The 15,416-nt window shown below is 33.0% G+C and overlaps 1 protein-coding gene across 1 annotated transcript in view; it reads right to left on the bottom strand.

Annotated features, from left to right (window-relative positions):
* The window catches only part of RBMS3 (RNA binding motif single stranded interacting protein 3), a 1,116,133-nt gene that overhangs the window by 635,214 nt on the left and 465,503 nt on the right, over positions 1-15,416 (bottom strand). Inside the window, exon 4 of the mRNA XM_053714248.1 lies at positions 9,391-9,482. Coding sequence (XP_053570223.1) covers positions 9,391-9,482 — 92 coding nt within the window. The remainder of the gene's footprint in view (positions 1-9,390; positions 9,483-15,416) is intronic.

Below are 15,416 nucleotides of genomic sequence, written 5' to 3'. Positions count from 1 at the left end.
AGCTATCATACCTATCTATCTATCGTATCTATCACATCTATCTATCACATCTATCCATCTATCTATCATCTACGTATCTACAGTATCTATCTATCTACAATATCTATATATATATCTTTCTAGCTATCGTATCTATCTATCTATCTATCTATCTATCTTATCTATCAATCTATCTTATCTATCAATCTATCTTATCTATCTATCTTAATTGTTATTTTGTCTTATATATTTCTGGCTACCCCACTCACTCCCTTTTATAGACCTTTTCATCTGTTGCACACATTTTATTGTATTCCTTACTTTGTAAGATTTGCCTTGAGTTTTCAAAGTTTGAAGATTACAAGCTATACTATTAACCTTTCTCTACTCTCTCAGCCATTCTCTAAAATGTTCTCAACATATATAAATGTGATGTACACCACAGATGATAACCGACATTTAGGACCCCTTTCTGTTTATAGTCTGTTTAGTTCTGTAATTCATGTAATCATTCAATCTTTTATCTACGTATTCATAGACACATTATTCATTTCTTGCTTTATGATATATATGATATTTTATTGTAAATATAACATTGTAAGTGATTTGCCTTTCTGTTGAAATAAGCGTTAAAATTACTTTTCAGTGCAGGTATATTTGCAGTTTCTGAATAAATTATAGCAGATATTTGCCTGGATCCACTGTCACAATACATTTGGTTCAAGACAAACAGCTTTCAAAACAATAGAATCTGCTCCAGTTATTTAATATAATTAATTATAATCATCTAAAAAAGTAAATAATACTAAGAGGGCAATGTACATGTGGATCTGTGTGTCTTTGTGTGCGTTTGATTGTTTTAACATATATAGGTTCAAAACACCCACAGTGTACTTGTGTAGCCAGTACCACAACACTCTGTACCAGGTCTTCTCTTTTTTTTGTTTACAAGAGATCTGCTGTCATAAATGAATTATACCCTCGGTAGACTTTTATGCAGACTGTAGACAGAGATTAGTCATCCCACATGTGCCACAAGCTCAACTATGGTTCAAAGCCTTCTTTTACAAATATTTCTTGCAAAAATGATAATCCTTTACTATAGTAACCCCTATCTCTGAGCAACAATGATTTTGTTCGATGCCACTTTAATTGTTATCTTAGTGGAATGCAAATTGCCACACTACTTTGGTTCCTACTGTACAAGGAAAGGGACCAAGTGGTTCCATTATCTTGCACTCTAACCTTACTCAAATAGTCTTAAAAGGTGCCACCTTTATTTAACTTCTGAATGGATTTCATGGTCCAACAAATCAGAAACCAGGTGAATGGTAAGTTTAGTAGTTAAGCAATTTATGTCAATTTGGGAAGATTATATTCATATGAGAGTGTTTTATATTGTTATAGAGAAATTGTTATTATCAGTTTGATCAAAGATCTATGTAAAACTATAAATGAATAGTATCACAAACAAAATCTATAATGCATAACTTAAGTAAAGTCCTCTAAGAAAGTAGCTGGTTTTCACAATTTGTACATTTTCTGCTGTAAATGAACACAGACCTAGGCTAAGCTATCTCTAGTTAAGAGGATGACTTGTTCAAGAGCTTATTAAATGAATAAATACATAGAAATATAGAAACAAACATTTTGATGGCAAATAAAAAACATAGTCTTCCCAAAATTCCCTAAGAGCGTAAACTTATTTAGTTTGTAGTATAGCCTTACACTTATCCCAACCATTCTTGAAGTCCCCCTCAGTGTTTGTCCTTACCATCTCTAATGGGAGTTTATTCCATGAAGATCAACTGGAGCTTTTTTATAAGTATATTAAGATTGGTATAGGTTGAACTTGTTGGATTTTTTTTTTTCAACCTCATCTACTACGTTACTATGTATGTACTGTATGTTACAGTTAACTGGCCGCCATCCTTACTTGGCATGAAGAATTAATTGTGAAAATCTTTGTTATATCAGATTACAATATTTGATATCTTGCAATGTGTATTCCCATAAGCTCTGGCCTAATTCTTCTAAATAGAATTTATATTCACTGTACAATGGAAAATACAAATTAGAACAGTTCATTAACAAGCTTGGCATTAAATTAATGTTTTTTTAGATGGTGTAAACCACATCTGCTACATCATTTTTTTTTTACTTTCTTTTTAATATACACTGTGGCTATAGGGAAAACATGCCCATTCTTAGAATAAAATTCATTAAAGTGCATGACAAATCTTCAATATTAATATAATTAAATAACATTTTCTGTCTATCTATCCATCCATTATCAATCAATCAATCAATCTATCTATCTATCTATCTGTCTATTTGTCTATCATCCATGTATCTGTTGCTATCTATCTATCCATCTATCTATCTATTTATCTATCTATCAATCAACACATACCTTAAGTGATTATTTAAAAAAATATAATTATTTAATCACTACAAAATATAATTATTGTTACTACAACTTTATTGTACTTCTCTTGTTGATAAATTGCCACAAAGCTGTAACTATGCCAACTCAAATATTTGCTAAAATAATTTGTATTAACTAGTGCAATGAAACGTTAAATAAACCCAGTATTTCCATATGTTTATATTATATGAGGCATGATAATAAAATATCCCCTGTCAATAGCTTGACATATGTGAATGATGAAATTAACTGGAATCTCACCCCTTAAAGATAGTTACATTACAATGAAGCTCAGCATACAAATTTGTAGTCTAAAAAAATTACTAAAACAAAACAATCCCAAAAATGACCTGCAAATATATACTTGAAAGTTTAGCAGTTGTGTACATAACACGTTTTAAACAATTCCACTGTATTAATTGAAAACACATATAGAAGTCAAAAATATGTAAAGTATCCTTATAGGTGTTCTTTACTCACTTGCCAAATAATGTTAAACTAACGTAACTGTACAAACCTTTATTATTTGTTAAATGTTATTAAAAAAAGGTTCTAAGCACTTTGCACAATATAGTGCCATTAGTTTGCTGCTTTGACGTAACAAATGATGTAATAACTAAAATGAGTAGTTACTAGAAATCTTACTATTTATAGTTGATGCAGGTTATATAAATGTTTTTGGTGTTAGATTAATGATCAATATAGACAAAAATCAATATCCATTTACCAATGGCCAATGTGTTTTTAATTAGATATTAACTAGCAGTGAATTCAAAATATCAACTCAAGGGAATCTTTAATATGGAATAATAGGTAGAATAGTCACAATTTTACCAATACTGTAAAAATGCACTTTATAGAACTATCTCTCTAAAGTATATTCATGTTTAAAATGTATTATATTTTATACACACAGAGATTTTAGCAAATAGATTCATGTTACATTATTCAATTAATAGTGTTTTTTTTTAAATTAATTTAAAATTATAACCATGGTTTAAAACAACACAGTAAATAAACTACAATCACCATAGAAACTACCACTGCAGAGGCAATGGGCTAAAAAAGGCACAGGTGCCAAAAATGAGCCAATTATGCTATTTCACCCAATACAGCATTACACAGAAAGTACAACTATTCATGTATAATTGGTGCACAGATTTCAAGAAAATTAAAATATGATTTTTAAAACATTAGGCATACTTTTCAGTATTTCATTTAAATATTGTAAATGGTAGACACTTTATATGCCAAGTGTACCAGCTAATTGTTATAATAGGCTTACTGGGTTTTCTTTCATGATTTGGATAGAACATACAATTTCAAACAATTTATCGACTTACTTCTATTATCAAATTTGCTTCATTCTCTTGTTATCCTTTGCTGAAGGAGTAGCAATGCATTACTGGTGGCTAGATGAACACATCTAGTTAGCCAATCATAAGAGACAAATGTGTGCTGGAACCAATCCGCAGCTAGCTTCCACTAGTGTAGGATATGTGCACATTTTTTTTTTCCAAGAAGGGATACCAAGAGAACGAAACACATTTGAAAATAGAAGTGAAATTGAAAGTGTCTTAAAATTACATGCTCTGAATCCTGCAAGTTTAATTTTTACTTTCCTATCCCTTTAACTTTCATTTAATTAAAAATTGTTTTGTATGATTGAGATTAGTATTTCTCCTCAGACAAAATACATATATATTTAGTCTTAGGCTTTACATTAAAGGGTTTAGTAAAACTGAGGCTGTGGGTATTTTACATAAAATGGAAAATTCAAGAACAAGGGGTCATGAGCTCAAGCTAAAGGGTAGTAGATTCAGAAGTAATTTGAGGAAGCAATTCTTTACAGAAAGAGTGATTGATTTATGGAATAAACTTCCTCAAGAGGTAGTAGCAACAAACACTGTGGGGGACTTTAAAAATGCATGGGATAAGCATAGGGCTATCCTACGAACTAGATAAGTTTATACTGTTAGGTAAGGTCGGGCAGACTTGCTGGGCCTATGGCTCTTATCTGCCGTCAATATCTATGTTTCTATGTTTCTATGTTTACTAACATAGGAAGGGCAATGTCCTTGCAGGAACTCATACCAAGACATTTCTCACTTATCAAGTTATAACCCCCCCCCCCTAATGTTAATGTTCAAAAAATAAAACAAATTGGGGTTTATTGTGCTACAGGAGAGGGCTGACATACTTTGGGTAGCAATATATTGGAGCTTTTTGTTAGAAACAAGTGGTTTATATTATATATTTTCCAACAAATGGAACATAAAAATCCAGGGATAATTTGCAGCACAGCAATTTAGTAAGCAGGTTATGATGTATTGATTGTGCTCACCGTTGTTTCCCATCTCAAAACACTAAATGTAAATTAAACACATTATGACAACATATTAAATATTGTATTATTTACTTTAATCTGTATACTGCAAGATAATGACAGATATCCAGCACAAGTCAGAAATACTCTTTTATTATTCTTCTGCTGTAATGTAAAGTGCAGGAGGCTCAGATGTCCCAATATGTAAACAAATATATAGACAATACTACCTCATGTCTGTAACAACAGTCAGGCAATGGCATCTGTACCAAACACACACTTCAGGCTTGTTTTTTTTTTTAAAAAAAAACACAGGTTAGACTCAAAGGACAAGTATACCATGATAAAAAGGCCAAAACCTGGGACTGTCCTGGGAAAGTTAGTAAGTATTATATTTACAGTATCTCATAAAAGAGTACAACCCTCACATTTTTGTAAATATTTTATTAAAGGGACACTGAACCCACATTTTTTCTTTTGTGATTCAGATAGAGCATGAAATTTTAAGCAACTTTCTAATTTACTCCTATTATCAAATGTTCTTCATTCTTTTGGTATCTTTATTTGAAATGCAAGAATGTAAGTTTAGATGCCGGCCCATTTTTGATGAACAACTTGGGTTGTTCTTGCTGATTGGTGGATAAATTCATCCACCAATAGAAAAGTGCTGTCCAGAGTTCTGAACTTCAAAAAAGCTTAGATGCATTCTTATTCAAATAAAGATAGCAAGAGCTTGAAGAAAAATTGATAATAGGGGTAAATTAGAAAGTTGCTTAAAATTGCATGCTCTATCTGAATCACAAAATAAAAAATTTGGGTTCATTGTCCCTTTAAATCTTTTCATGTGACAACACTGAAGAAAGGACACTTTGCTACAATGTAAAGTAGTGAGTGTACAGCATTTATAACAGTGTAAGTTTGCTATCCCCTCAAAATAACTCAACACACAGCCATTAATGTCTAAAGAATTGGCAACAAAAGTGAGTACACCCCTAAGTGGAAATGTCCAAATTGGGCCCAATTAGCCATTTTACCTCCCCGGTGTCATGTGACTCGTTAGTGTTACAAGATCTCAGGTGTGAATGGGGAGCAGGTGTGTTAAATTTGGTGTTATTGCTCTCACACTCTCTCATACTGGTCACTGGAAGTTCAACATGGCACCTCATGACAAAGAACTCTCTAAGGATCTGAAAAAATAATTATTGCTCTACATATGATGGCCTAGGCTATAAGAAGATTGCCAAGACCCAGAAACTGAGCTGCAGCACGATGGGCAAGACAATACAGCAGTTTCACAGGACATGTTTCATTTAGAACAGACCTCGCCATGGTCGACCAAAGAAGTTTAGTGCACGTGTTCAGCATCATATCCAGAGATTGTCTTTGGGAAATAGATGTATGAGTGCTGCCAGCATTGCTGCAGAGGTTGAAGAGGTGAGGGGTCAGCCTGTCAGTGCTCATACCATATGCCGCACACTGCATCAAATTGGTCTGCCTGGCTGTCGTCCCAGAACGAAGCCACTTCTAAAGATGATGCACAAGGAAGCCTGCAAACAGTTTGCTGAAGACAAGCAGACTAAGGACATGGATTACTGGAACCATGTCCTGTGGTCCGATGAGACCAAGATAAACTTATTTGGTACAGATGGTGTCAAGTGTGTGTGGCGCCAACCAGGTGAGGAGTACAAAGACAAGTGTGTCTTGTCTACAGTCAAGCATGGTGGTGGGAGTGTCATGGTCTGTGCCTGCATGAGTGCTGCAGGCACTGGGGAGCTAAAGTTTATTGAGGGAACCATGAATGCCAACATGTACTGTGACATACTGAAGTAGAGCATGATCCCCTCCCTTTGGAGACTGGGCCGCAGGGCAGTATTCCAACATGATAACGACCCCAAACACACCTTCAAGATGACCACTGCCTTGCTAAAGAAGCTGAGGGTAAAGGTGATGGACTGGACAAGCATGTCTCCAGACCTAAACCCTATTGAGTGTCCTTGTGGGGCATCCTCAAACGGAAGGTGGGGAACGCAAGGTCTCTAACATCCACCAGCTCCGTGATGTCATCATGGAGGAGTGGAAGAGGACTCCAGTGGCAACCTGTGAAGCTCTAATGAAAATAATGTTGTCCACACAAAATATTGACACTTTGGGCCCAATTTGAACATTCCCACTTAGGGGTGTACTCACTTTTGTTGACAACGGTTGGAACATTAATGGCTGTGTGTTGAGTTATTTTGAGGGGACAGCAAATCTACACTGTTATACAGGCTGTACACTCACTACTTTACATTGTAGCAAAGTGTTATTTCTTCAGTGTTTTCACATGAAAAGATATAATAAAATATTTACAAAGTATTATGTTAAAGGGACAGTAAACATCTTGTAATTACAAGACCTTTCTGTTTTGTTGCTATAGAATAGAATATCAGCTAAGTCTTAAAGACTTGAAAATAAATTAACATAAGTTTACTGTAATTATTTATCAATAGACAAACTTCCCCCACCATTTGCCTTATTTGGAGGAGCCAATCTAGGCTTTAGTCCACAGACAACAAGGCTAGCCCTATCTATAATGTTAGTATAATGTGCATTGTTTTGCAGTTGTTATCTGATAAAGCCAATTATTGACATATATGTAGCAGAGTAAGCATTGAAATGTCAGCAAGGTGCAGTTAAAGTTCTGGGAATTAATTTTTTTTTTAAATTATATGAAAATGGGGCAAAATAAATAATGAAAGTATATTGCAAAGTTGTTTAATTATGCATAACTAAACATTTTATATAAAAAATCACAAGGTGTTTACTGTCTATTTAGGAAGCATATTAATTCATATTCTCTGACATATTCCACTGGCAAAGCTTATCTGCTAAACCTTGCTCATTGCACCACCATTCATACAGGACCTACACCAGGTACATCAAACCATAACCATTTCATTTAGAGGAAATTCAAATAATAAACAATTAATCAGGAGAAGTTAATTATATCACTCTGTTCAAGCAATAGTGTTATAATACAATTCCCTAGCACATAAGAGCACTCTCCCCTTTATCTTTAAAAAGCTAAATTACACATTTATAACTAGGGATGGGCAAATATGCTGAAAGTGTATTTTGTTTGGTAGAACCAATAGTCCTATGGACATTGGTTTTGGACAATCGAATGTTTATAAGACTGAAAATCCATTAAAATTAAGAAATCTAATGTTACTTCCGGTTTTTGAATGTCACTCGTTTTCAAATGTTCATAATTAGATTGAATATCCACATTTAAAATTTCGAATGGAACATTTGATTTAACAAATTCTGTTCAGAAGTTTGATAGTTCATGTGGTAGGGAATTTAGTAAATGTATACATAAATGATACAAATATATCAATGTGAATGTTTCTATTTTGATTATTGCATCATTCAACTAAAAACAGAGCATTGAAATACTACTACAAATATATCAATTTGAATTTTTTTAATTCAAATATTACATAATTCGACTCAAATGATTAGAAAAATTTGAATCGAATATTACATTTAAAGAAAGCATTAGAAATACTGCTACATTAAAACGAATGTTAGAATGTTGAACAAACATTTGAAATGTGAAACTAACGAACGAATTTGTTAAAATTTGTTTCATTTTTCGAATGTTGCAAAACATTCACCCATCCCTATTTTCAACCCTGAGCTGAAATACAGAGGTTACATAATTGAATATTCTTTATACAGCAGTATGCATACAGCTGGAAAGGGCTTATAGTATACAATATTGGCTCATAATATAGTAAAAATAATATATTTAATAGTAAATAAACTGCTAAGTTAATTTAATACAGCTTAGTTTTCATTTAAAGGGACAGTTCACCCAATTATTATTATTATTATTTTTATTGGTTATTTGTAGAGCGCCAACAGATTTCGCACCCAAAAATGTTCTCCCCTTTAAATTGTTCCCAATGATCCATTTTACCTGCTGGAGTGTATTAAATGGTTTACAAGTAGCTCCTTTACCGTTATTTCAGCATTTGAAATAGCTGATTTAGCCTATGGTATCCCCACCTATACTGAAAATGTATATACTGGAGTCTATGCTATTGATAAGCCTAATGAAACAGAGCCAGCAGAAGAAATTACACCCCCGCAGTGGAGTGCAGGATAGTTAAGTAATAAAATGATAACTTTTCCATTGTTCTCTCTAAGTATTGAGCTTTGGTTTACAGACAAATATAAGTTAAGGAAGCATGTGTGTGTACACAAAGTGATAACATAATGAGAAACTGCAAGTTCAACCATTGTAATAGGCTGTGGTGTAAAAGCACAAAACCCGCTACTTCATATACCTGAAAATGTAATTTATCACACATTTAATACTCTGCAGCTGGTATAACAAGTAATTCAAAATATATTAATATAAAAACAATTTACTGTGTACTGTCCCTCTAACATCTATATTGTGACAAAATCATGAAACTCATACATATATAACCAAATAGTAAGCGATTTAAAAATTAAAACTAGTAGCTTACCAACATAATATACCAAGTCCAAAAGATAAACTAAAATACATACATGTTTTAAATAAATCCAATTAAAAGTGAAGTCAATGTATCCTAGACAATACACCTTACATTGGTACAATTATAATAAAAATGCACAATCTTACCTTTGCCATCTGAGCTTGCACTCCATTGGCTTTTAGAGACGCAACAGCTTTCTGTGCTGCAGCTGGACTGTCAAAATCTACAAATCCATAGCCTGCAATATGATAAAACAATCAGTCAATAAAACACATCCTTGCTGGGTGATTTTCATTACTATATAGCTGGTAAATTGCTCTTAAAAAGCTAATCTCAAGATACAAGAACTGAAGTTATTAAGTGCTGTGTTCTCTACCAGTCACAGGAATTGGACAAGAAAGTGGGTGAGAAGGTTTAGAAAAATGTGTGAGAAAGAGTGAAGGTAAATCTGGATTCTCTAAAATCATACCAGCAAATAGGATACCAGTTTATTTGTCCTTAGTCTGTAATAGTGAGATGTTCACTTTGAATTGCAAGTCATTCTGCCTTCAAATACAAGACTTACATTAACAATATGCAGTTCTACCGCTTATTGTTTCACTACCCTTTCCTTTGTGAGCAGTTGCTCTTTTTGTAAAATATTTCACTTAGGCCAAAAAGAAATCTGTTAGTTTCTTATGAACTTGACTTGAGTGTTGCCTAACTAGACAATAAGGAAATGTCTAAGAACATAAATATTAACTAAAAAAAATGCAAATAATGAGACACTCTAGTTTGCTAAAAAAAAGTTTGCAATATACTTATGCCTTACAAGTTTAATGTGCTGGAAAACTTTACATGTTTTAAAATCAGATCCGAAATCTACTTCTATTGAAGATTCACTGTAACTTACTTTTTAATCTAGCCGTTCCATTCCAACCCATTTTTGTTGTGAACAAACTGTTTAAATTGTTTTCCAAACAGCGCTCTAGCTGCAAAAAAATTTACCGTACGGCTAAAGCGCCGATTGGAGAACAGTCAAACCGTTAGCTCACAAAAATATAATTTTTTAAAGTGGACTTCCAAAGCTCAGGGGATTAGAATGGCATGGCTAGATTAAAAAGTAAATTACAGCGCATCTTCATTAGATGTGATCAATTTAAGTCCATGTAAAATATTGCTTAGATTCCGGACCTGATTTTAAAACATGTATAGTTTACCATCACTTTAACATAGGGTGCAGTTAGGATACTGATTTCAGATCCTTACTTTTGAAAGTACAAACTTACATGAGCTAAATTGGCACTGTTAACAATTAAACAAAAATACTTTTACTGACAACAAGCATGTTGGTAATTTGCACCAGAGTTATGATGGGTTATGTTCACAAAATGTATCTGTTTATCTTCTGTGGTAAAAAATAAATTTAGTGTTGTAAAACAGTGTATATTACACAAAAAAGGAATAAAATTAGATAATTAACTAAAACTGTGTACAAGTAACACTTGGCTCAAAAACAAAATCATGGGTTGTTTTTGCAAATAAGACAATCATTTATCTTATTTTGGGTTGAGGAGCCAAAGTCAGGATTCCCATATGAAGTGCATTTCACTGGGTTTTTTAAAATTTAAATTGATTCCAGTTTCCAGAACATCTGAAAACCCTGTGATAATACATTTATCTAAAACTTTTCAAAAGCATTCTTTCCACAAAAATGGCCACTATATTTTGCCAGGGGGATAATCAAAGTAGCATTTCTAAGTTGTTTGTGTGTTTTTTTTTTCTTGTGCATGATTAGGTCAAATGTTAATAAACATGTTTTTTGTTTTTTTTTTGTTTTTTTAAAAATTTAAAAATAAAACTCAGAATTTCTATACAAATTAAATCTGACCATCTTAAAAGGACATACAACCTTTTTTCCTATCATGAATCTGATAGAAAATGTGAATTTAAACAAATTTCCAGTTTACTTTTGTTAGCAAATGTGCTTCATTGTTTTGGTATCCTTTGTTGAAGGAGCGAATATGCACTACTAGGAGCTAGCTAAACACTATTGGTGAACCAATGAAAAGAGGCATTCATGTGCAGCCACCAATCAGCAGCTGCTCCTAAGCCTACCTAGGTATTCTTTTCAACTCAGGATACCAAAAAAATGAAGCAAATGAAATAGGAGTGAAGTGTAAAGCTATTTAAAATCACATTCTCTACCTGAATAATGAAAGAAACATTTGTGAATTCAGAGATTTAAACATGGTGATTTTAAAATAATTCACAATTGCATGCAGTTATTCATTGTACAAGTCATAAATTAATATTTTGGTTAAAGGGATGTTAAACCCAAGATTTATTCCCCCATAAAGGGCTAAATTACAAGTGGAGCACAATAGAAAGCGCAGGGTGCAGTATCTTTTGCGCAACCTAAAGTAAAGAATAACACACTCTCTATTACAAATGGATGGTTAAATATTTTAACCAAAGCATCTTAAAGGGACAGTAAGGGTCAAAGTTAAACTCATGATTTAGACAGAACAGTCAATTTCCAATTGACTTCTGTTATCAAAATGATTTAATTCTCTTTATATCCTTTGTTGAAGAGTAAATCTAGGTAGGCTCATACGAGTTCTGGAGCGTGCATGTGTCATTAGTACACTATGGCAGCAGTGTGCGCAACAAATTATAGCATTGCTACAAACACTTGTGCACACTCCTGAGCTCTTATGAGCTTACCTAGATTTTAAGGATAACAAGACAATGAAACCTTTTTGATAACATAAGTAAATTCTAAAGTTGTTTAAATTTGCTTGGTCTATTTGAATCACAACAGTTACATTTTTTTTACCTTACTGTCCCTTTAAGGAGGCTATACTTTTAATGGATAGCGTAGGGAGAGTTATTAGCTTGCCGATTGTGCTCACATGTAAAGCAGTGAGTTAAATGTTGGGCTTGAGCTCTATCCAAAATACCACTACTGTATAACATCTAGCTTCTTTTTAAGTCCTGAAATAAGCCATTATTAATAATAGTATAGCACAGAATTATATGAATAACCATGCATCATCATATTAATGCTCTGGTGATAGCCCCCATAGAAGTTTATTATATGAAGGATTTAGCACAACCACTGACATGCAGATGTTAGTGCACTCTAGACCAGTGGTCAGCAACCTCAGCAGCCCAGATGTTTTGGAACTACATTTACCATGATGCTCAGACAGCCTAAAGAATATCTAAGCATCATGGGAAATGTAGTTCCAAAACATCTGGGGTGCCAAGGTTGCTGACCCCTGGTCTAGACCATCTCTCAAAAAATAAAAAATAAATACTTGTAATATCTGTAATATGAGAGCAAAAATAGAAATGCTATTGATTGCATTTGAGAGCTGTAAGCAAATAATAGTACTAATATAATTGCGCTCCACTTACAATCTACGCCAAAATGTTTCATTTTATATAGCTAAAAATTGCAATATATTTCATTAACTATTTTGCTGTTTTTTCCTGTAATTGAACTCTGCAAAATGTAGTGTTTCCACTCCCCCCAGAAAGGATGAATTGCATATTATGGAATGCAAAGCTGCACATTTCTTTATGCTGCACAGTGATTGGTTGATATGTGCACAAGCCTGTTTATAGCTGCTACTAATTGGTCACAACAGACAAAGAAAAAAATTTTTTAAAAAACTTTTCAACCAGTGTGTCCTAAGACTGCAAATACTGTTTTTAAAACTTTTATTTTGTAGGCAGATCTTTTGCAACCCAATAATAATTTTGTATACATAAATAAAATGTGCTTTAATGCCCCTTTAAGTGAAAAAAAAAAACTGCATTCAAACATATTAGGAAGTTATCAACAATGTATTAATAATGTCATAATTTACATTTACTTTTGCTTTTGTCATTTAGCTTTATTGTTTCCATGAAGCTGATTCTTGGTATTAATTTTGTTAATTTGTTTGAAATCAACCCAAAACACCCAAGATGTTTTCTTCTACATGTTAAAGGGTGACACAAGGAAATTAAGGTAGAACTGGAAATAGAGGGGACTGTTGATATAGTTAGAATGGTCCAAAATGTAAAACATAGATGCAAACATGTAAGTGTATTTGTGTGTTATAGATGCCACAAGAATAAAGCTTGATGATTCAATTTTATGACCAGGTTAGCAGTGGAAAGACTTGACATTCTGTAATAATGGGTTGAATGAACCTCTGGCTATGTTATTAAACCATTTTGAGTTCACTTTACACTACTGGTTCTTGCAGCAGGAAACATATCACATTTCCTGGCATTAGAATTACATATTACAAAATGTCTTTTTCTTAGATAAAGATGTGTATATGCTTCTTAACTGTCTGTCTACTAAATAAACAGGGACTATTTTAAAAGGAGCAGTGTACTGTAAAATTTATTTACCCTTAATGTGTTTCCAATGAATTGTTATACCAGCTGCAGAGTATAAAATGTATGGGGACTTGTTCCTTTATTTTTATTTTTGTATATGAAATAACTATATCTGGTAATTGAAACTGCAACCCAATGAAATGGGCTGAGATTGTAGAGAGGGCAGACCTGATTAGTTCATCTGTCCAATTATTTACACAAAGTCCTCTTTTTCTTATTTCTCAGTGCTTACTTAAAGGAACTGTTTACCCTAATTTTTCTCCCCTTTAATTTGCTCCCAATTATCCATTTTACCTGCTGGTGTATATTATATTTTTACAAGTAGCTCCTTTCCCTTTATATCAGCATTTGAAATAGCAGATTTTGCCTGTGGCAACACTGGCTTAAATGACCAGTCAATACAGTAGATTTGCATAATTAACAAATGCATGATAAAAAAAGACAATCCAAATGCACTTGGCCTGAACTTCAAATGAGTAGTAAATTTTTTTCTGACAAATTTTAAAGTTAAGTCTATTTCCACTCCTCCTGTATCATGTGACAGCCACCAGCCAATCACAAATGCATATATGCATCTTCTGTAAATGCTTGCACATGCTCAGTAGGAGCTGGTGACTCAAAAATTATAAATATAAAAAGACTGTTCAAATGTTGTTATTGGAAGTAAATTGGAAATGTGTTTAAAATTGCATGCTTTGTCTAAATTATGAAAGTTTAATTTTCAAAGCTGTATAAACAAAGCAAGCAGAAGAAATTACACTCCCAGTGAGGGTATGACAGATAGATAAGTAATGCAATGTTAATTTTTAATTGTTCTATGGTATATGGACAGGGATAATATAAAAATGTGTGTGTAAAGAAAGCCTGCACCGAAGGCTCTCCAAAGCTGCATATGCAGCTTGATAAATGGAGACCATTGAGAGAACAATAGAACCTGAACATTTTAGTACCTTTCTGTAACTCCCCCCACTGGGTGCATGACTTTATCTAAACCGTCTAGCTTTTTATAACCTGTACATAAGTTACTGAAAAACTGATATTTCAAATAACAAAATAAAGGTAAATTAACGGTTTGTAATCAATTTAATACATTCTAGTAGATAAAATAGATCATTAAGAAAACATTAAAATATTAAATATTACAGTACAATGTTCCTTTAAATTGTTTTGCAAATCGATCATTTACCTTTTAATTTGACACTTGAAATAGCTGCTTGTGCCTGAAGTATCCCATCTTACATATTGGCTATAGAAAAGCTATTTAACCAAAGCCAGCAGAAGAAATAACACTCCAAGAGGGAAGTAGGAGAGATTAGTAATAATATGTTGATTTTCAATTGCTTTCTCTACACATTTGGCTTTCATGAACAGACAGAGATAAGATAAGGAAACATTTCTGAGTATAGAAAGTGATAAGATAAGAAAGTCTGTTTTCCCAGCAAACTCAGCCTATTTTAATGGATTATGTTAAAAAAAACCCCAGCTATTTCACATATACAATCAAACATAAAGGAGTCATTTATTGTGCATTTTAAACTCTGCTACTGGGGTAACAAGTCATTGGAAACATATTATAGGAAAACAAATGTCCCTTCAATGGAATATCCCACATCCTTCCTCTACAAATAAGTGTTTGTCTTTTTGAAGAGCTGGCAATTTTTAAAAGGAAGAGATTGCTTTTTTCTGTCATCACTATGAAGGGGAAAAAAAGTTAATTATGTTGAAATACTTTTTTGAGTTAAAAAAAAGTTAAGTAAAAGCTGTTAAACTAGCAGGAAGTTGGTAATTGTAT

The sequence above is a fragment of the Bombina bombina genome, chromosome 5, assembly GCF_027579735.1.
Source record: "Bombina bombina isolate aBomBom1 chromosome 5, aBomBom1.pri, whole genome shotgun sequence".
In the NCBI taxonomy this organism is placed as follows: Eukaryota; Metazoa; Chordata; class Amphibia; order Anura; family Bombinatoridae; genus Bombina; species Bombina bombina.
This window is presented reverse-complemented; position numbering and strand designations above follow the sequence as displayed.